Raw genomic sequence first — 23,051 nt, forward strand, 5'->3', positions numbered from 1 at the left:
TACAACATAAAAAATGAATGAATGAATGAATAAAACGATTAATAATATGGAGGACGCATTAGATTGTTTCCCCGGAATGACCTTGAAGTAACGGGGTAATAATTAAGTAACCTGGCTTTTAATGATTGGTCAGAAAGTAATCACAGCTATATTTGAGCTAAAGACACAATTGCGGTCGTTAAATCATGTTAAACAATAAAGTTTTTGGCCTTCAGATATAGCTAAATATGTAATGTTAAGCCAATTTTAGTCAAATTAAAGAGCTTATAAGCTAAGTATTAGTAAGTATAATGCAGAGTTAGCTTTTTTAATTGTGGGTAGCATATCTTAAAGACAATGAATGTTTTTGCTTACTTGCGACATTGCTCTTAGACAAATTGGGTTGTATTTTTCTCTAATAGATGTTTATGTTCGAATGGAAATGATTTCATACGACATGAAATGATCACACAGTAACGATTCACCTTGTCCTTGCCGTAACGTCCTTTTGTCCTTTCTGTAACCTACTCGCGATGCCATAACGCAAGTTATAAAAAAATAGGTAGGTTTCAAAAGCAATCACAAAATAAACAAATGGTCATGTATTATGAATAACGACATCGAATGTTATTGTTATTTCCTATGAAGCAGATCAAATTGATGACGTATTTGAACTGTTTCTGTTGTGTTAAAGTAAGAATACGGAAAAAACGCATATTGCTTTAAGGTTACAATTATAATATATATTTTAACGAGTTTATAATCTGAACTGCAGGCTAACGGTCGCTCAAGTTAGCAACTGATTGGTGTCCCTGTCATATCTCAGCGCATATACTGCAAGCAGGAAATCAGCTCACACACGTTACCTATCGGGGGCGACTGACCTCAACGCAGTCCCATTTCCTCTATATTCTCACATTGAGTGATTTAAGCGGATTAAAGTTGCATGGCATGGCATGGCAGGGCAGGGCAGGGCATTTTTGCGGAGTCCTAGGTGACGGACATGTTGGATCCGGAACAAAATTGCGATTTTTTTTTAGTATTTTGGTGTGTTTGAAGGCTATGTTGACATATTAAGTAAGTTTATATCTCTATTATCGCAATATAAATACGCCTACCGGGGGTTATACGTGTTAGCTTCTCTCGGTTTTTAACCTATATTTCTATAGGAGTTAAAAGAAACGTTATTAAATGTATAAGCTGAGCGATTGTTTGTTGAAAAAGTGAAACTAGAATATTTCGTAACTTGAAACTGTGTTCTAGGTCAAAATATACCATTCTTAGACCTATTTTCGCTAAATTTAATTTAGAGTTTGCATCCTTTTCTTTACGACGGCTTGTGCACTTAACATGGGTAACTATATGGCCGATTGTTTAATGTTTACTCGCCTTTTATGTTTGCCATAGACATTTTATGCAGTTTTTGTTCGTTGCAGAATCAGAATAAGCGTGCGTTAATATAAGTATAATTAAGACACGAGGTGTAACATATGTTAATAATTATAACAAAAGCCAACTTGTTACCCAATAAGAACGTCTCGCGTATTTGTTATGCAAAACTACATACCACATACACTTGTATACTATTCTACAACTCTTCATAGTTGTGCGCATTAAACCATTTCTCTTTATACCAATGTAGGACTAGGAACTCTTGATGAAATAGAAAGTCATTATGAAAGGATTCTAACCCACTTTCTTCAGCTTCATTTACGGACCTATAAACCATTATAAGTTCGGTGGCCTCAAAGGTCGGCACTTTCCCGCTGTACTGTGTAACTACTGTCAAAAAGAGTATGAATAAGGGCACGTAACTCTTCAGTGAAAGATAATCATGCAAAGGATGCACTCTTTGCTATTTTACAATAGAATAATTCAAAATGGCAAAAAGGTCACAACTCCGAATACACGCAGCAATGAACATAGTTATCATATGAAATAGGTGTAGGATAAATCTCACCATACACTGCGGCAGCGCCAAGTTACATCATTTTGGGGATCAAGGGGCTCTAATCTGTGGGGAATTACACCATGTTTCAGGTTGTAAAATATCATTTTAACCAAACTGATTTAGTATATAATCCTGATCGATCTTGTACATAATTACTGATTGACATTGACGGCGACTGTATCACGGACCTCCGTGGCTGTATTGTACTACAATGTACTTCAGAAATGTTGTCAAGATCGAATATCAACGGTGTACGTTAATTGAACGGGAGTTGTGTTATAATTTATTTATTTCGTAATTATTTTTGACCAATCGAAACGCTAGCTACTCTGTAGCCCGTATCAGTTAATACGGAAGTCAGTTCATTTCGCAAGAAATTGTTTTTAATTTCCCAACAAATTTACAAAGATGGGCTTCGAAACGTGTGGTCCCAACGAAGTAATGGTGGTTTCAGGTTTGTTGATAATTATTCCTTTGTTTGCACATAAATTGCATTGTAAATAATCCAGTAAAAAGAGGAAATCGGATAATGCCTTATTAGTTGATTACAGTATATTGCTCTTTTTAGCATTCAGTTACTGAGTTAGGGAAACAGCCACTGCACCATAGCTGTGTGACTGAGTTTTAATGTTTCAACTTGTTGGAGAGCAGTAGCCAATGAAGCAGTAGCCGACAATTGTCATTTTCTCCTTTCATTTACTGTATTCTTTTCTTGACAATTGTTATTTCGTAAATTGTGTTATTTTGCCTTGAATATTCAGTTTTTGATTGGCGTTTCAAAATATGAAAATGTCATAAATTCTGCATATTCTCAGTTTGGGCATGGTCACATGAGGTGGGCTAAGCATTGAAATTATCGATTTGCATATTTATTAATTAATAACAATCAGTTTTCCCCAAAAACTTGTTTTGTTTGTCAATGATTAGTCCAAATAATTGTACGTTGACGGATTTTTTTAGATTTTTGATATGGCAAATCCTTCACGTACAAATTGTTTAGTATCAAAAGTGTGTAGTTGTTCCGATCAGGATTCCGGGTTAAAGCATATAGCGTCTATAAAATATCATAAAAACAAGAAATATTACCAGATAATGTTATTTTATATTAGTTCCGTACACAAAAAAATAAATATCCAGCCTATAATTACGAGTTTGACGGCTTTTTTTCATTTCATTCTGTCAAAACATAACGATATATACATGAAGGGCACCTGCAAGGCTTTAGGGCACAGTTTTAAATCGCTCAGAACATTTCGGCCATGGCCAAGTTTTTACAATTGTATAACGAGGTCTATCTCGAAGCTTTGTCGGAGGAGGCCGAGCTATTACAATTGTATCGAGTTGGTCCCCTTCGCATAATTGTTGTCTGTGTCAGTCAACTTTCGTTTTATTGGAAAGGTAAACAACTTGTTTTAATGCATTAAATGCTTGTTTAGTGCAAAATAACATTTCACTTACATGGCAAAATATGAATATAACTCTTTATGATCAATTTCAACCATAAAATACTTCACTTAAAACAATTTCAATATTTTTAAAACACCCCCTTTTTTTGCACATTCCCGTTTAGACGTTAGGGATTGGAAGAATCCCGTATAACACGTCTATTATTTTAGACTAGTCAATGATGTGCCAAGTTCTCCAGGAATGGTATTTCTTTGAATTGCCTGATGGGAAAAAATGTCCATATCCTGGATACAAAATTAATTTTTATTTTTATTGATGCTTTCATTAATTATGAGAAGAGTCTTACAAACACTAATTTGCTCGCCTAGTTTTATAGTATTGGCAAATTTATTCAGAGAGAAAAATGTTGCAAAATTCCCAGAAATGCTTCAAATCAGAAAATAGTGCTTTGAAAAAGGAAATCAGCTGAATTTTGATTGAAATCGGACTTAATGAGGTATATTCCTTCATTATCTTCATCCCGTTTTTACTACGAATGAGAGTAGATGAGCTCATATCAGTATAGCATTCAATTTAGAATGATATTAAAACATCTATTCGGTTTAATGTAAGAAATGGTGGGTACTGCTTCTCACGAAGCTTAAATTAGGCCTTATTGATTCAGATTGCCTTTTGGTGCCCAAAATTTTAGTTTGTGTTACTACAAGTATAATTTCAATCAATACCTTTTCTAGTGAGTAAATCTTTAAAAAACAGTCAAAACTACCAGACACTTCTCTCAAACCAGTATACTACATAATGGTTATGATGACATTTCATTATTTCAGGGTGCTGCCGGGGAGCCTCCGAGTATGTCCCTGGTGGCAGAGTTTTCGTGTGGCCAATTATCCAAAAAATGCAGAAGTATGTATTCCCTAATATATTTAATATCAATTGACAATTTTGTTGTAATTAAATATGTAAAACTGTTTATCAGATAAAATTCTGTTTATTGAAAAGGGGAATTTTGATAGTTTGGTAAGTACAAACATCATGATTGTGTTCCTTAAAATTCAATGAAATTTTAAATTCATCATAAGCATGTTTGACATTCAAATAAGTCTTAATTGAAGACATCTTTTGGCAGAAAATTTGGCAGTTATTTTAATCTTTATGAAGTGATAAAACACTTAAGAGAGTAAGTACTTATTATTTAAGTCTCAGATAGCAGATTACATAATTCTAACTAAATTTCCCTTTAATGTACAAATGATTTCAAGCAAATGTTCTTGAAATTATGTTTCCATTTGACTATATATAGATATTAAATAATAGATTGTTGTATAACAGTGTAACATTTATGTTTAAAGATTGATCTCATGTTGAATTTTTTTATAACCTTTATTACTCTCATCACTATGCATGCTAAATTAAAATATTTTTAGCACATTTTCTTTAATTTTAGCGGGTGACATTAAAGAAACTTTTAAATTTCCAACAGAATCCATAAGTAAGGAGTAAAGGATAACAATTATTAATGGCTTTTTCCAAATTTCTCTTTGTTTTGGCTCAAATAGTACAACTTACAATGCAGTTGTAATAATGGAAATTGAATACCAAACAAAAAATGTACATTATAGTATACTATTACTAATATTTTCTTTATTCGCTGCTAACTTAGAATGAACCTTAATATGGTGACTCTTGTCGTGGAGAGTCCTATGGTGTATACCAAGTTCGGTGTGGCTATCTCTGTCACAGGAATAGCCCAGGTATGTTTATCATGTATAGCAGAAACTGTATGTTCTATTGGATTGATCACCAACATGGCAGTTACCTGGGTCACTTGAGCTGGTCTGTTAATATGGAATTTTGAAGACATATATTATAAAACTTCTGCTGACATACAGAAGTTTAGTTCAGTTTTACCATATTTTATATATAATAATTTATTGATTTACATACTTTTGTGAGGGAGCTTTCAATTGTTTTCCATCCTTAAAGTAATTGTGGCAGTTTAATAGTTACAATATTAATAAGAACACAACGAAACCTGACACTGATTCATGCTTAACAGCCATGTTGGTGTGTGAATATGTTATATATTTTGTTGCTTTTACGCTTACATTTCAGCATGCAGTATATATTTACCATTGTTTTATTTTCAGCATTTTGATTTTAGTTTGGGGGAAATTTCATTGTTTAACATTTTGTTGTTGATAAAACTGATAAATCCATTCACTTCTCATACTTGATTTAAAAAAAAAAATGGAAAGTTATTTTGCAATGAAATTTATATATATTTTATTTTTTAAGATTTTCACAATTATTATGTAAATAAATGTCATTGTTGCATTATAGTGGCTATTTAGGCTTTAAACACCTACGTAGGGTTGGCACAAGTTTTTTTTAATTTAAACCAAGAATGGTGGCATTTGCATGTGACAGGATTAATTTTATCTGAAAAATCATAACTCACTCATTGCATTATAATAAACAATCTATGTTTTCAAGAAAATCTTTCCAGCATCCTAATATCCAAGTCTACAGAACAATTTTTTCCCAATTTTTATGGAAAAAGTGCTGCCAGTTTTTATTTGTTTATGCATGGAACCCAAGCTGTAAGCCAGATGTTTTAGAGGCCAGCCTGTGCTTCAAATACCTCTATGTTATAGGAACTGTGTTGCTGCTGCTTTGACATTTTTTGGCCATATTTGTTTCAGACTCTCACTGAATGTTATGACCCTGAGTATAACAAGTCCCAATGTTTACACACTAAGGGGTGTGGCAGTAGAGGTCACAGGTATTGCCCAGGTAATGTTTAACCTGCAGAGTTGGAATAACAAATCTTGGATTATCTTCAATTCCATCACCTCAGCTACTTTTCCATCCAAAACAACCTCCGATGTATATATAGACAGTTAACAATGTAAGAATACTTAACATTTAACTACGCTGCAAGTAGCTTGTGTAGTGATTTCAATACAGTATTTAGACCTAAGGACTTAACTCTTGGGAATCTTAATCATTTATGCAATAATACACTTCACTTTTGATAAATTTGAACCTAGTAATATAAAATACACGATATAACATTATAATTATTTAATCTATTTTTCAAAATTTTACGAACTACTTCTACTGATGTACAGGCATACAGCTGAGGTTGTTTTCAATGGAAGCTGGCTGAGGTGTTCCGATTGCAATTATCATAATTCCTAACTGAGTAGGGGATAAAACTGGTTGGGAAGCTTTGTTTCAATGAACCCTAGCATATATAGCAAAGGGAGCTTGTTTTATTTAAGATCTTTTTTGGTCATAAATTGAAATGATCATTTTGGGTATTTTTTTCTTATATTGCAATATATATTGAAATTGATTACCCAGTTCAGTGTTTGATTACATAGTTGGTTATTTAAAAAATGTTAGAACTAGTTGCCATCTGTGCTGTTCATACATTGTTAAGATTTATGAAGATATGATTTAAATTCTGTAAGCAAAGGGCCCTAAAATTAAATAGGCATTACTTGACTAAAAAAATATCATGAATCAGCCGAGTGTGTTTGACATTTTTTTTTAATAAATTCAAAACAGGTGATCATTCTATTATCACATTCCTTGGCCACTATAACATAAGTTTTGCTTGCATGCATCCTTTATCAACACTAACCCCATATATTTGATATTGTTTATTCTTATCAATTATACAATTAATAACACAAGGTCCTGTTACTGGGAGAAGTGCACGCTATATTATACCAGACTTCTAACCACAGATAACATTATAATTGACCCATACTGCAGAATAACATCCATATGCGTATCCCATCCATGTTTTTTTTTCAATTGACACTGTCTTAAAGGCTTAGTTTAAGGAAAGTCTGGCACATTACCACTCTGGTGTCACAGCCATATGCAAATTGTTCTGTGTATTCCTTACCCAGTCACGTGCAAGGGCATTTAAAGGCATTTCAAGAATTAGGCGTTTACAGAAACTATTTGAATAAAAAATTCAATGTTTATCTGAATAAAGAAAGAGCAAAAAGAAAGCTGTTTTGTCTAAATGTACACAAGCTAATTTCAAGGTGAGTGCATCACTGTGGAATCTCTACATCAGAGTTTCATTCTAGCATAAAATATATGCGTATTGCCTTGTACTTTCAGATAATATAAGAAGTCAGGGGTTGTCACTTGTCACAGGCTTAAACTAGGCCTTTAGCCACTACCTCTTATATGTGGTGCATTTCACTTTTTTCTGTATGAGGTCTGTACTAAATTCATAGGTACGTCATCTTCAAGTTGTGTGTTTCTTAGTCTTAAGTTGAATTAACCTCATTTGTAAGTTGTAGGTGGTTTATCAGTTGGTCGATCATGGGTTTTTAGTCAACCAAATCATAGAATCCTGAAGCTGTCTTGTGCACTGACTGGCATCACTAGAGACCTACAAAATTCTAACACAATCATCATAGGGTGATATGATTGGTCAATTTCAGGTTATCACTGAACGTCCTTACTCTGCATATAGAATCCCACAATGTGTACACACAAAAGGGGGTCGCAGTGTCTGTGACTGGTATTGCTCAGGTAAGAAATCTCCACAAAACTGGTTGAAACATTTGGCTTGAGCCCTCTGGCTTGCTGGGTACTCACCACTATGACCTCCTGTATAGTGGTTGTGCTGGGATATGAGAAATGTTCCATCTTTCAGGATGAGCTTGAATGTTCAGACCCTTCACGTAGAATCAAAGCAGGTTTACACTCAATATGGTGTAGCAGTTTCAGTTACTGGTATTGCTCAGGTAAAGTTATACATTGACCATAACTGCTTGTATACGAGAACTTGTTTGTCAACTAATTCTTTTTTACATACATGTAGTTGGAAGTTTAGTATGGCTGTCTGCTGTATAGTTTTATATCAGTTATGCATTTGTTTATCCTCTGACATACGTCCTTGTGCCATTGTAGTTTACTACAAAAAATCATAATGGTCTTGAAATGTTCACTCAGATTCAGAATAAAAATGAATGGTGCCCATCAGAGCATGTTGTAATGTCTGAGAGTCTCCCTGTCTTTTATGAAAAGAGTAAGGACTGTATTTCAGGTTTGAATTAAAATTTAAAGCCCTAGAAGTAGGAGGGACTCCTGATTCAATAGAAGACTATTACATGTACATACAGTATTGCAAGGACACCCAGGATTTGACTTTTACTAGGGGCCCATTTTAGGGGTGCAGCATTTGGTCCTTCCCATGAACCCACAAAAATAGGCTCTAAACATGGCTGGTTGCATTTTGGTGTAATTTATGCATATTCTCTCTAAATTATGTTCATTTGGAGAGTTTTAAAGGGGTTTTATTTAGTTTTATTTTATTATTCTGACATAAGTTGACAGATGAAAACAATTATATACAATCATTTTATTTAGTTTGCTGTAATCCTCCCTTTGTGTATACATGTGCATGATTATTATGGATGTCTTGTATGGTCACTGGCGTAGCTTCACATCACAATGCTGTAGGACAAGGTATGCACATAATTTCCAAAAATGTGTTGTTAGTCTTAAATATGCTGGTTAACATTTCTACAGGCATTCAAGCTAAAAAAAACATGGCAGCATGGTTGTGCATTTCATATTGAGCCTAGCTACGCCTTTGGTCGGTAGAAAATAGTATGTTTTACTTGTTGTTGTTGTAAGTTGTTGTTTCTGCTGGTGGATTTCCCATTTATGTTGCTAAGTGTAGTTTCATCAACTGGTCTCAGTGGTCTCTGTAAAAGTGGCAAGGACTTTCACTATCTACTTATTATCATATTATTGAGTTTATTATTTTGCTTCATATTTACAAATTAATGTCAATAGTGATTAATCAGTCATCAAAATTGGACTGGGATGAACGAGTCAGAATTCTTACTCTAATGCTTGTCATCACATTTTTGAACAAGCTCTATATAAAATTCAGAATTTGTGGGCTTGTGCTAATTTCAACCACTGAACCATCTGTAATTCTGCATGTTAATGGTCTGTTAGTCTGTATGTCTATTGATTTAAAATATACCCATTCTTTTGCCCAGTAGTGAATACATCATCTTCTATGACTTCTTCAGTCATGTTATAATAATTTTTAATAGAATTGATTAAAAATAATGCCATTTAAGTATTTAAATTAATGAATGATTAAAATTTGTGACTGTTAAGCTTTTATATAATTTAATAACGAACTGAGATCACATAGCTATTTTTTTATGTAGAGAAACCAAAAGCTTGATAGCATAAGCTATTGCGATTTCTTTTCAAGATGCTAGCTAGCTTTCTTATCTAATACCAACAATATGAGCTTGTCTGTTCAAAGAAAACTACTTATGTATTGTGAAAGTCTTGGTGCCATTGATAAAAAACTTAAGATTTGGCCATAACTCAAATCTCAGTCAATATATTCAATTGAAGCTCAGTAAACATGTCAGCAGGGACAATATGAAAATGTTTACCAAGACATAACTTAAAGATTGTCAACTAATACCCCCTGTTTGACTGTGAAAAAACAACAGACATACGCTGGTATTTATCAAATGTGCTTTTGTTTTTATTTACATAAATAGCTATGCTTGATGTTTCCATGTTATACGCAGAGTTTCTTTATGCAGGGATCAAGCTACAATGTAGGAGTTTGGAGATATTTTTATGCCAGTTGTTTTTCTCTACCAAAAGTGAGGCAGAAAGTATTAGCAGAATTCACATAATTCCGTTTTTGCAAATCCATGCTAAGACAAACTGAGTCCATCCAAAGACAAGTTTTGAGTCAATCCTAATTTAAACTGTGACTCCATCCTAATCAAACTTTGAGTCCATCCAAAGGCAAGTTGTCAGTTGATACTTTTCTGTGTTATGTACAATTTGTAAAATCTATGAGTTCCAAAGCAAAAATGTTGGACCAGAGATGTGTTCAATTTGAGAAATAGAGAATCCTGCTAGCTTGATCCTGCATAATCAACTCGAGCTAGACTGATATGTATATAACACCATATCGTCTCTCTCTAGGTGAAGGTTCAGGGCCAGAGCCCCGAGATGCTTGCCTCCGCTTGCGAGCTGTTCCTGGGAAAATCTGAATCCGAGGTGCGCAAGGTGGCACAGGAGACACTTGAAGGTCACCAGAGGGCCATCATGGGGAATATGACTGTTGAGGTATGGCAATAAGGGTTTCAAAAATGAAGATTTTATGTGTTGTAGACTAATTGGATTAGGCCTCTTCATGAGAGATACAAAAAGCATTCTGAGGTTCACGCAGTAGGTCCGAAGGTACCTTATGGTCGCCAGAGAGCAATCATGACAAATATTATTATCAAAGTATGACATATTAGGGTTTCGGAAGATATGGTTTTGTTCAGTTTAAGCATTTGGATTCAGCCTTTCCAGAGAGATAAAATAAAATAGAATGCAAATAAAAGTAATGCTAGCTCATTGTTGCCAAACTATTTTCTGTAGGAGATCTACAAGGACCGCAAGAAGTTTTCGAAGCATGTGTTTGATGTGGCCTCCTCTGACCTGGTCAACATGGGCATCTGTGTGGTCAGTTACACCCTCAAGGACATTCGGGATGAGGAGGTAGGTACTTGAGCGATGGGAACCAGTTATGTCCATCAGTTATTAAAAAATGACTTATTAACTTGTCCAGTAAAGGTTGATGATGAATTGTGAAAATTGTCATCAAATGAATTAATTAATGAAAGAAAGTGTTGCTGACATTCACATCAGATGGTGATTTATTTTATGTCATTGATGATACATTTAATCACCTTACTACTTCTGGATTGAAACTTGCTATCTGAAGAAACAAACATTTAAAGATGGTCTTGGTTTAAGATAAACTGCTTTGTATGTCATTGTCGTACTAACAGTGGAAGTTGTTAAACGACATTTGCATTGAGGTATAAACATGTTGATCATTTTTACCCCATGCAATTTTCTCATCATTATTGGAAGTATTGCAAAGAAATAATGAACTGGCATGTGTTAGACGAGTACAGTTGAAACAGTATGATTTATTGTTAGTTTGTCTGTTTCAAAGAAAAAAATTAGGCTAATGTATAGCTTTGGTGTCTTTGGCGTTGTGCCAAATATTGCCTGGGCCATAACTAAAAAAATGTTAAGATATTCAGTGCCCAAAGTTCCAGATACAATATCCACATATCAAGCAAGGCCAAGAACTGTGACTTAAGTACTTGTCGAGTTATGACTTTTTCTGGACAAAAAAAAGCAGATGAGCGTTGGCCTTCGCTCTGCTGTGATCTTTTGTTTCGGATGACTAAATTAATAAAATTATTTTTTTCAGGACATAATGATTCCAAGATTTATATTCCACATTTTACATTCAAACCAAACCTGATCACCGAGTGTTAACAATAACTTGTATAATTTCTCTTTCTTCAATATCTCTCCTAGTATGTCAAATTTGGATCAGAGAAGTTAAGAAAGATTTGTTTGATTGTTAGAATGTTTGCATTCAACATTCAATTTCAACCCACCTGTAATATCATTGAGTTTTTTATTGAAACACACCTCAGTCATGACACTGATTGTAATATTATTGTATTGAATTTGTTAAAAAAAAATAATGGGAAAAAGAACAGTTTTTAGTTAATTTGAATCCCATCCCTCATATAAATTCTTTATCCCAGCATGATTTTACTGTACATGTACATTTGAAAGTAACAGAACGCCTTTTTTTTTGTTCAAACGAAGTCATTGTGCTTTACATATATACAGGTTTGGTTTGAGTGCCACGTGCAGCTATATTGGCACTTCCCAATTTATGTCACCTTATTTTTAGATTGTCTGTTTTTCCAAGATAAAAATGTGAAGGTATTGTCATAGCCTTGGCGTCTTTAAGGGCTTGCAAAAAATAACCTTGGCCTTGATTAAAAGAATATGCTCAAGATATTCACATTAAACTTTGTACCATGTTGCAGAGGCAAAATGTACATGTTCAGAAAGGTCCATATTGGGCTTTAAATTTTATTGTGATATGTTTTTCTTTTCGACTTAAAAATAATAGACAAGTATTTACTTTGCTCTGTAGCGCTCTTGTCTTTACGTAAGAATAAAATATCTTAGTACAAAAACAAAAAATAAATTTCAATTATTTAACAGATTGTATACAGATCAATATTTTCTTTATATTTCTACTTTTCTTAAATAGACAATTGCCAAACAAACTTATAATTCCACCAAAAAATGTCACATACATAATTGTATGGTAAAATGCTCGGTTTAAAATATATATAATAAATGAATAGATTTGTTTAATAGTTAATTCTTTCTACTTTCTGGTAGGAATGTTAAATATTTGCTCATACTAATAGTTCAAGCTGCTGTGTTATAGGGGTATTTGAGAGCTCTTGGTATGAAGCGAACAGCTGAAGTCAAGAGAGACGCGATAATTGGAGAAGCTGAGGCGAAGAAAGACTCTGGGATAAAGGTGACATCTCATTGGCCAAGAAGCCTGTCAATCATTCACTTCTAGGCGGAGGCTGCTTACCACACATGTCTTGGTGTTGACCAATCAGATTGCAGGAAGCATGATTTGAAATTTGAGTTTCAGATTTTTAAAAGATAAAACTTTATTATGTGGCATACCCCAGAAAACAAAACGATTTCAAAAATTTATAATTGTTGGGACTGAAGACCATTATTCAGATACATGCATCTTCAATTTGATTGGCTCATCATCATCTGAAGGAGATATGCGGCACCATCTAACCTTTGCTCATCAATGCGCTTAACCTTCTTTTCCATGCTTTACACAACCAGGGTTATCTAAGATCCCTGGGTCTCTCAAGAACAGCTCAGGTCAAACGAGACGCCAAAATTGGCGAGGCTGAAGCCCTGAAAGATTCGGGCATCAAGGTAGTATCATCATTGTAGTTCTGATAGTTGTGAAGGTATTGTTCCTTGTTGTAAGCTACAAGTTGTCCCCTTCTATTGAGACAATATCTTCCATTTAGGCCACAACAGCATGAGATTGGTGGATTAGATACATTAATAAATACAGAATAAATAAGATCAGGAAACTAAAAATTGGTAGTCGGTTTTGTGAGGCATGATGATAAAATGTTTAGTTTGCAGTTATTTAACATACACCATTAACTTGTATGCGGTACCTTAAGTTGACCTTACATATAATATTACTGTATAAGGATTAAAGTGCATGTATGTATATGAAATTATATAGAATTGATAGGTTTTCATAGCGATGCCCCATTCATTGATTGCTTATCATCATTACCTGCTACATGTACTGTCCTAACTGTCATACGCTATTTAACAACAAACTTTTCTTTTTAATATACCACACTCATCTTGAATTCCTCTTGTGTTACCATTGTTTACCAAGGGCTTCCAATAATGAAACTGGAAGTTTAAACTTCCTTGCCATCGATTATGGACATATTTCCTTCAAATGTGGCCTAACAAATACTAAGAATGTTTTTGCTTTTGTCCAACCACTAAGATGAAAAAAGAAGTAATTTGCAACAATGATATGCCAACTTTACAAAACTGTGTGTGAACAGGTGAACATTTGGCTATAAAAGTAACTTTACACCAGATTTAACTTTTTATTTTGAACTTGAAGCCTTTACCTAGAAATTCTCTTTAAAAATTTTAGGAGCCAATTTTTGGGGATTAAGTATTCTTCAAAACTTCCTTACTGGAAGCCCTATTGTCACAGTCTTCCTTTAAGCTTTTGATGTTATGGTTAGTAAGTTAATTAATTTGCTACTGATAAAATGCATTACTTTGTCTCTCTATCACCGGTCTGGGCACAAGCCCAGTACAATATCTTCAATTTGTGAGCTTAAATTTAAAATTAAAAATCTCTTAAACTTAAGACATTAATTTTTGTGACGTTATAATTTTGAAAATACATGATAAGCATTTTAGAAAAATCATTAAAAAGTATTATTTATTGGGTAAAATATGGTGAAAAAATCTTTTTACAATCTAAATATTTTCTGTCAACAGGAAGCGGAAGCTGAGGAGCGTCGAATGGCGTCACGCTATGCCAACGATATTGAGATTGCCCATGCCCAGCGTGACTTCCAGCTCAAGAAGGCTGCATACGACATGGAAGTCTCCGCCAAGAAAGCTCAGAGTGAACTGGCTGCTGAACTGCAGGTAGGAGAATATGAGTAGTCTGTAGGTCAAAGTTCGAGGTCACATAAAAATCATTGATCTGTAGGTCAAAGGTCAAAGTCACATTCAGGAGTAATTTGTCAAAATTACTTGTGATTTGCCTTCTCTGGCCATTTAAACTTGAAATTGTTAAAGTTTGTCAATGATCTTTTATTCCTCACATCAAAATGCCTTGTACTCATTTCCCTTTTGTAGACTGCAAAGACTCGCCAGAAGATTAAGGATGAGGAGATGCAGGTCAAGGTCATTGAGCGTACACAGCAGATCCAGCTAAATGAACAGGAAATCATCCGTCGGGAACGTGAGCTTGAAGCCAAGGTTCGCAAGCCCGCTGAGGCTGAGAAGTACAAGATGGAGAAATTGGCAGAGGCCGACAGGTGAGAAGTTTTAAATGATAAAGTAAGAGGTGGTTATGTGTTGAATCATAAAAGTGTGAGTCCAAAATGCAATTTGAAGAAAAAATCCTTCTTCTTTGTTTGATTTTTATAGTTTCAAAAAGTGTGAGTTAAAATTTTATTCTGGGACTTTGAAATGAGAATCCAGTTCTCTAACTTCTTGTTGAGAAAAACTGCATAAAAAATATTGGTTCCCTTCTTGTGCTGTCCGAATGAAGTATTACATTTTCAGTCTCAAATCTGCAGGCCCTAATTTTTAAGGTTCTTTTTAATATTCCAAAGTTCTAGACCTCTATGAACTAACAATTTATCCCTTTCCCCAGGAACCGTGTAATCTTGGAGGCAGAGGCTGAATCTGAGGCTATTCGCGTCAAGGGAGAGGCAGAGGCTTTCGCCATTGAGGCTAAGGCCAAGGCTGAAGCTGAACAGATGGCAAAGAAAGCTGACGCCTGGAAGGATTACCAGGATGCTGCTATGGTGGATATGATCCTTGAAACTCTGCCTAAGGTGAGATATGTTCATTGGAACTCTTGCATGAGGTGAGAACTGTTCCTAGTGCCTCTGGATAAGGTGAAATGATCCTTGAATCTGTACCCAAGGTGAGATATGTACATTGATACCCTGGCTTAGGTGAGATATGATCCTTGAGACTCTGTCTAAGCTGAGATATGTTCATTGAGACTCTACCTTAGGTGAGATATGATCCTTGAGACTCTGTCTAAGCTGAGATATGTTCATTGAGACTCTACCTTAGGTGAGATCTGTACAATGAGACTCTGCCTAAGGTGAGATTTGTTCATTGAGACTCTACTTAAGGTGAAATATGATCCTTGAGACTCTGTCTAAGCTGAGATATGTTCATTGAGACTCTACTTAAGGTGAGATATGTTCATTGAGACTCTGCATAAGGTGAGATATGATCATTCAGACTCTGTATAAGGTGAGATATGATCATTCAGACTCTGCCCGAGGTGAGATATGATCATTCAGACTCTGCATAAGGTGAGATATGATCATTCAGACTCCGCAAAAGGTGAGATATGATCATTGAGACTCTGCCTCAGGTGAGATATGATCATTGAGACGCTGCATAAGGTGAGATATGATCATTAAGACTCTGCATAAGGTGAGATATGATCATTGAGACTCTGCCTCAGGTAAGATATGATCATTGAGACTCTGCATAAGGTGAGATATGATCATTGCAACTCTGCCTTAGGTGAGATATAATCATTGAGACTCTGCCTTAGGTGAGATATGATCATTGCGATTCTGCCTAAGGTGAGATATGATCATTGCGACTCTGCCTCAGGTGAGATATGATCATTGCGACTCTGCCTTAGGTGAGATATGATCATTGCGACTCTGCCTAAGGTGAGATATGATCATTGCAACTCTGCCTCAGGTAAGATATAATCATTGAGACTATGTCTTAGGTGAGATTTGTTCATTGCGACCTTGCCACAGGCGATAGGTTTTATTCTTGATACTCTGCCTACGGTGATATATGATCCTTGGGACACTGTCTAAAGTTACATTTAAATTAATTGAAAAGATTATAGAGAATTATCGACAAAAAACTATTTAAAAGACGATTGTCAGAGACCCATTGCCGAACCATTTTGTTGAACTCCACCTATCTATTAATGGAGTGGAATGGATTGGGTCAGACATGTGTACCCAATGATGGACAGTTTTAAGCACAGTGTAAGTATATGAGGGAGTTGCCAAAGTTACTTGATCTTGCAAGATAATGTAGAATCATAAATCCTTTGATTGCCTATAGTGAGATCTGATCTGGTAAGAGTTTTTCATCTTGTTGAACTTTTTTACGTCGTGGTGTAAGTGAAAGCAATGACAAGTGGTTTCTATTTCAAAATCACTCATCTTTTAAGGATGATTTGATTTGAGATAAATGCCACTGTTTTGCCATGAAATAACACAGAGGTAGGATTAATGATAAAGAATCCAGGTTTTTTTCAAGTTTGACCTTCACTTACCACTTTGAGATAGTAAATACACCATATCTTGTGCATTTCCAAATATCATCTTACCTGATGTGGTTAGGGTGAAATTGATATTTTGAAATAAAAACTACATGTGCAAATGCATATTTTGAAATGTTATTTCATTTTGTGGTCTAGAACAACTGTTGTGAAATGTGAGATTAAAAGTACTTCAAAATATACATTTTGAAATACATATTTTGAAATTTTCAGTCTTAAATGTACTGGCTAATTGATATGTACATGTTATACAATGTAATCAGTCCACATGTAGATTTGTGAAGATATTAAGAATGGCTAAACATTTCCGAAACTTTTCCCATACATGTATCTTCACTTGCATTTATCATATAAGCAAATAAGTACAACTTAATCTAAAATGAGTCTTTCCAGTGGAGAATTATAATAATCTTGTAGGCTGATTTAAACATGCATGTATGATGTGTATGAGAAAAGAATAAAATAATCTTATGATTGAAACAGATTTTAAATGCTCAGAAATGCACTGATTTGCGGCTTGAGCTGACAACGCTTGAGCTGACAATGCTTTAGGGGATGCACCTAATCATGAAATGAAGTCTGAGATTTGCCAAATTTTTGTTTTTGCTATGGACGTCTGAAGAACGTTAAATTAAGATGTTTGATAATTAATAAGCCTACATGTATCTCTGTTTACAGATTGCAGCCGAGATCTCTGCACCTCTCTCACAAACAAAGAAGGTGACCATGGTGTCAAGCGGCAAGGGAGATGTGGGCGTGTCTAAACTGACCGGGGAGGTTCTGGACATCATGGAAAAGATGCCATTGGTCGTGGAGAAACTCACAGGAATCAACATCCAGAAGGTAGGACGTCATGTTACATTTGGCATTGTACATCTTTCAGGAGACTGCAGAGATCCATGAATATTTTTATTAGTTTTTCAAAACCTGTAGTATAAGGTCACACCTAAAAGAATGCTTTGTTTGTCCTACCGAACCCCCATTTTGAAGTGTGGGTAGGCAGATAGGTCTTTTATGGGGTTTTCTTATATTCCTCACCTATTTATTCCTAAATAAAAAAAGAGCAAAAGGTTATGACCACCTTGTAGAGCATAAAACCTCTTGAGTTACAGTAATTTTTGTCCGTTGGTCAGCAAAACAAACTGTTATTTAATTGCGGCCTTGTCGTTGATTGACCTTTAGGCAATGTTAGATCCTTAATTAATCTAGATGGCATTGTTGCATTATTTTGAATAGGAAACTGCACATTAAAATAAGAATTTGGTTAATTCAGTATGGCACACACATTTTGCTAAATAAGTGACCGGCATTTCGAACAAAAAAATCTTACCATGAGCTCATAGATTAAAGAATTTAATTTGACTGGCTTTGAAATTTGACAGATCTTAATTTATACTTACATAGTGATGCTTTTGTTATAATAGACATTAGTGGAACTTTTCTTTTAAATTTCAGAGTATTGTTAAGGTTTGTTTGAGAAGTTTTGTTTTGCAATAGATTAACACTTAGAATAGACACACCTTATTATGTTTCGGTAATCTTTGTATCTGTGTTTAACTCTAGTCAGTTCATTAATGACTGCTTTGAACATATAAAAAATATTAAAAAACTTCTCTGTGGCCTTTGCAGTTAAATGCACAATATTTTGATCATTGCCTAGCATATAGAGCACTTTCAACTTCATATCTATTAGTTCAAATCTCTAAAGTCTGCTGTACAAAAAGTGCAGGGTGTAAGGGTGCAGGGTTTCTTTGTTTGACCGATTGCTTATCCAGACAGACACTCTTTGAAGGACTATTTCTTTATGTTAGTACCGGTTCACAATTTAATAAAACATAGGCCAGTAGGTTAGTTTAGCGTTTTGTAGGTGACTTATAATTTAAAGCTAGTTTTCAATGATGTGTAGTCTAATGCTTGAACACAGAGTAAGGTACAGTAATAACTTTGTTTGAACTAGAAATTTATACTTCTTCTGCCATCTTTAATTTGTAATTTGAAAAGATACAGAGAAAGGGTCATACTATGTTCACTGAAAAAGATTATTCTGTTGTTCATTTCTTTAAACATGAATCACTACAGCATGAGTTATTATTAAACATATAGCATAGTTCTTATGTTAGACACTGGATGAAATTGCCCAATTTGGAAACAATAGAATCCCCATGTCCCAATCCATACATCTGTCAACTTATTGCCTCATCTGGAAACAAATAAAAATTAATGTTTCCTTATCAAAACATCCGTCAATTAATTGCTAATTTGGGAAACAAGCGGATTCCTCATAAATGTTTCCAAATCCATACTTCTGTTAATTTATTGACCTATCAGAAAACAAGGGGATTCACCATAAATGTTTCCAGATCCATACGTCTGTTAATTTATTGACCTATTGGGAAACAAGGGGATTCCCGATAAATGTTTCCAGATCCATACGTCTGTTAATTTATTGACCTATCGGGAAACAAGGTTATTCCCTATAAATGTGTCCAAATCAATACTTCTGTTAATTTATTGACCTATTGGGAAACAAGGGGATTCCCTATAAATGTGTCCAAATCCATACGTCTGTTAATATATTGACCTATCGTGAAACAAGGGGATTCCTCATAAATGTTTCCAAATCCATACGTCTGTTAATTTATTGACCTATCAGAAAACAAGGGGATTCCCCATAAATGTGTCCAAATCCATACTTCTGTTAATATATTGACCTATCGGGAAACAAGGGGATTCCCCATAAAAGTGTCCAAATCCATACATCTGTTAATATTTTGACCAATTGGGAAACAAGGGCATTCCCCATAAATTATTCCAAATCCATACTTTTGTTAATTTATTGACCTATCGGGAAACAAGGGGATTCTATATAAATTATTCCAAATCCATACTTCTGTTAATTTATTGACTTATTTGGAAACAAGGGGATTCCCTATAAATGTTTCCAGATCCATACGTCTGTTAATATATTGACCTATTGGGAAACAAGGGGATTCCCTATAAATGTTTCCCTATAATTCAATTTCTTGCCAGGGCCTGACCAGGAAACAATATTTTTCTTATAAAATTGTCCTGTGCATCAGGATATTTAGGCTACGAACGATCAAAAATCAGGGTTGTGAAGATAGATCTAAAATCCTGCCGTTTAGATTTGATTTTTATTTCCTGATTTGGCTTCACATTGACAAATCATTCCTGATTTTGAAACATTGAAGCGGAATCCCCTTGTTTCTGGGTGGGGACATTTCCTCCACTGTTAAATGCATGAACTCAAAAGAATAATTTGTACTAGGTATTTACATTGTTATAAAATGCTGACAAACCTAATTTCTATATTCTGCAATTTTCTCTCTTTTCAGAGCATCCGAACATCAATCAAGCGACAGTAGATTGGAAGTGTTCAGAGAACAGTCACATTACTAGTGCATTTTCGAAACTTTGGAACATAGTGACGTGGTTGACTGAAGTTGTGTCAAGTATATGAGTGTAGTAATTTGAAATCATCAGAGAAAGTAGTTCCCATTCATCAATTTAGAACAGAGTTTCAGAACAAAACAATATTTACACCTAATCCAATTTTCATTCAACACGATACACCCTAAAAAGACAATAATGTCAACAATTTTAAGATCTAGGCATGGAGAAAGAATTTTTAAGTGACTTTATTCATTTTTGTACTTTTTTTATTATCTGTATGGTGTAAAATTGTATGTAACATAAGTATTCAGGTGTTTAACATGATTGTAATTTTAACATTTTAATCTATATTTATTGTTATATATGTAACACGTATGTTGTACAATCAAATATGATTTGTGTCATTGGCCTGATGAGTTGATAGAGAATGTTAATTTGCAGAGAAAACAATATTGCCTGTGAATAATAAAATTTGAAAAGTTGGAACTTGTATAATTTAGAGTTTTGTAGAACCACACTTTGCTCACCATCTTTTCAGTATTTTGAAATCCGATTTTAGTGCAGACATTGCCTAACACGGCTTTTACAGATTTAAGATTTTGATCGAATGGTTGACTCTTCCACAAGCATGCATTTGTTGTAAGACTTCATTGTGTTATTGTATCATAATATATTATGTAAGTCTTGTTCTTTCAAATTCAAGTCATGAATGTCTATGAATGTTTAATGTCAGATATTATAAACACAGCTCCATGAATGTCAATGCAAGTTGTGTAAAGCTTTTTACGGACTTGTTCATGAGCAAGTATTGAGAATATTATCAGTAAAACACTGAAATTAAAATATAAAAAAACAGACAAATCCGTTGTGATTGCCTTTGACAAGATAGTTGTCCTTTCTGAGATTAATTTATTTTGAATGATTATGTACATGTGTACCTTGTCCCCATCTTCATGTATATTATTATTGTATCTTATTGCTACATAAAGCTTCTGTTTAAATTTTATTATATTGATATATAGATGGTTTTTACCAGTAAGGAAACAAAGGACATTTAGTTATGTAATAAACATTATCCAGATACGCAATCAAAGTTTGTATTCTCTTCTACTGAAAATGTCTGTGTTTGGCAGCTAGTCCTTGTGTTAATTGTTTTTAATCTCTAAAGATTTTATAATTTTCTAAAATGCTGTACATAAACTGGCCTTAATGTTAAAGACTGCTTGCTATTATTGCCTGCTCACCTAAAACCTAAGAATCAATGATCTTTACACTGTGCTGCCAATCTTTGGTTTGGGGTTTTTATTTGGTAAACAAATATGTCTTATAATTATTATTTAAATACTTCGTCTTGTAGGTTTCCTCATGGATTTACATGTATTTTGCCTTACTGCAGTGTTTTGAAATAATAAAAAATGACCAGGATCCATCTGCACTGGTTGTAGCCACAATGCTCTCATTTTGTACTGAACACAACTCCAACATGGTATAACACAAAGACTTTTATGAAGGAATGTAAGTTACATGTACTTTACATCCAAAATCAATAAGCGAAATAATTTTCTTTGGAAGATGTGTTATAATATATACAAAATGGTTGGTATAGTTGTATACATGTATTGTTTTGAATATAACTTTATTTGTATTGACACAACATACATAATTGTGTTAGTAGTTGTATTGTAAGTATTCATCGTTATATCTTAAATTCTAAGTTTTATTCAAATAATATTTCTTAACACAGTGTGTGCAAATATATACTGTCATGTTCATGAACTTAACAGTTTTATTTTAAGTTACCTCAGTCATATTTTTAAGTTACCATTGTTTTATTATTGTCCTTTATTTAGTAATAGTGTGGATCTTATTTGTATTCCTCATTTAAACAAGATTGCAGATTGCTCTTATAAGTAAGCTGGTGGTTTTCGTACAAACCATCCATTCTTTATATTGTCAATCATAACAAGATTTCAATAAAAACTGTTTTATTTATATGTCAGAAACATATATTGTTTAATTACGTAATGCAATACTCTTGTTTATTTTTATTTGTTTACTCTCACACATGCAAGAACTCGCTGTACCAGTGACATCAAGCATATTGAAAAAGCTGGAAAATTAATCTTCTAGTCGTTACGAATCATTACCTATATTACTGTACACTTATTGTGCATTTCCCAATATTATCAGACTTTATGACTTATTCCATGTTGAAAGATCTAAAACCAATTAAGTCTCATAAGAAAGGAAAAAAAATGTCATTGTCATTTACATAGCTCAACGTTCATAAATGTCACCAAGTTTTGCATGTATGTTACTGATACAGCAAGTTTCATATACTTCATTGTATTCATGCCCATATTATGTATGTACTCTATGTAAACTACTGTACTGAAAATTGTTCAGTGTTAGTGACCATTAAAGTATCCTATCATACATTGTGTTGGGTTTTACTTGGCCTTCCTCAAGCTTACCAAAAATAGAAGTTAAATATTTCAAAAATGCAGATAGCAGTTTTTTTCATGAAAATGTAAGTTTCATTTATTTGATGCTCTCCAAAGGGGCATCTGTCCACCAGCTTTTTGGATCGTTTCATTTCCCTCAGAACTTGAAACTTGGTTCACCATATCTATCTGAGGTACAAAGCACTTGTTTCAACGATGTACCTTCAAGGTGAAGGTCATACTTAAGGTCAAACACCATTTTTGGTTTGGACAAAAAAAATCAAGAAAAAGT

At 34.1% G+C, this 23,051-nt stretch overlaps 1 protein-coding gene across 4 annotated transcripts; it reads left to right on the forward strand.

Moving 5' to 3' along the window:
* The first annotated feature begins 2,243 nt into the window (after positions 1-2,243).
* Positions 2,244-22,751, forward strand: LOC128223846 (flotillin-1-like). 4 transcript variants are annotated; one of them, XM_052933281.1, is made up of 11 exons: positions 2,244-2,384; positions 4,165-4,240; positions 4,998-5,088; positions 10,349-10,492; positions 10,793-10,912; positions 12,690-12,785; positions 14,330-14,482; positions 14,696-14,877; positions 15,219-15,402; positions 17,580-17,744; positions 20,258-22,751. In XM_052933281.1, exons 1-11 carry the CDS (start codon positions 2,339-2,341, stop codon positions 20,285-20,287), a joined length of 1,287 nt encoding a protein of 428 aa, XP_052789241.1. In that variant the 5' UTR covers positions 2,244-2,338; the 3' UTR covers positions 20,288-22,751. The 4 variants fall into 4 exon arrangements, with proteins under 4 accessions (XP_052789241.1, XP_052789239.1, XP_052789238.1 ...); XM_052933279.1 differs by lacking the exon at positions 4,998-5,088 and adding an exon at positions 6,040-6,130; XM_052933278.1 differs by lacking the exon at positions 4,998-5,088 and adding an exon at positions 7,810-7,900.
* Positions 22,752-23,051: the final 300 nt, after the last annotated feature.

Source organism: Mya arenaria, chromosome 17 (assembly GCF_026914265.1).
Source record: "Mya arenaria isolate MELC-2E11 chromosome 17, ASM2691426v1".
Classification (NCBI taxonomy): domain Eukaryota; kingdom Metazoa; phylum Mollusca; class Bivalvia; order Myida; family Myidae; genus Mya; species Mya arenaria.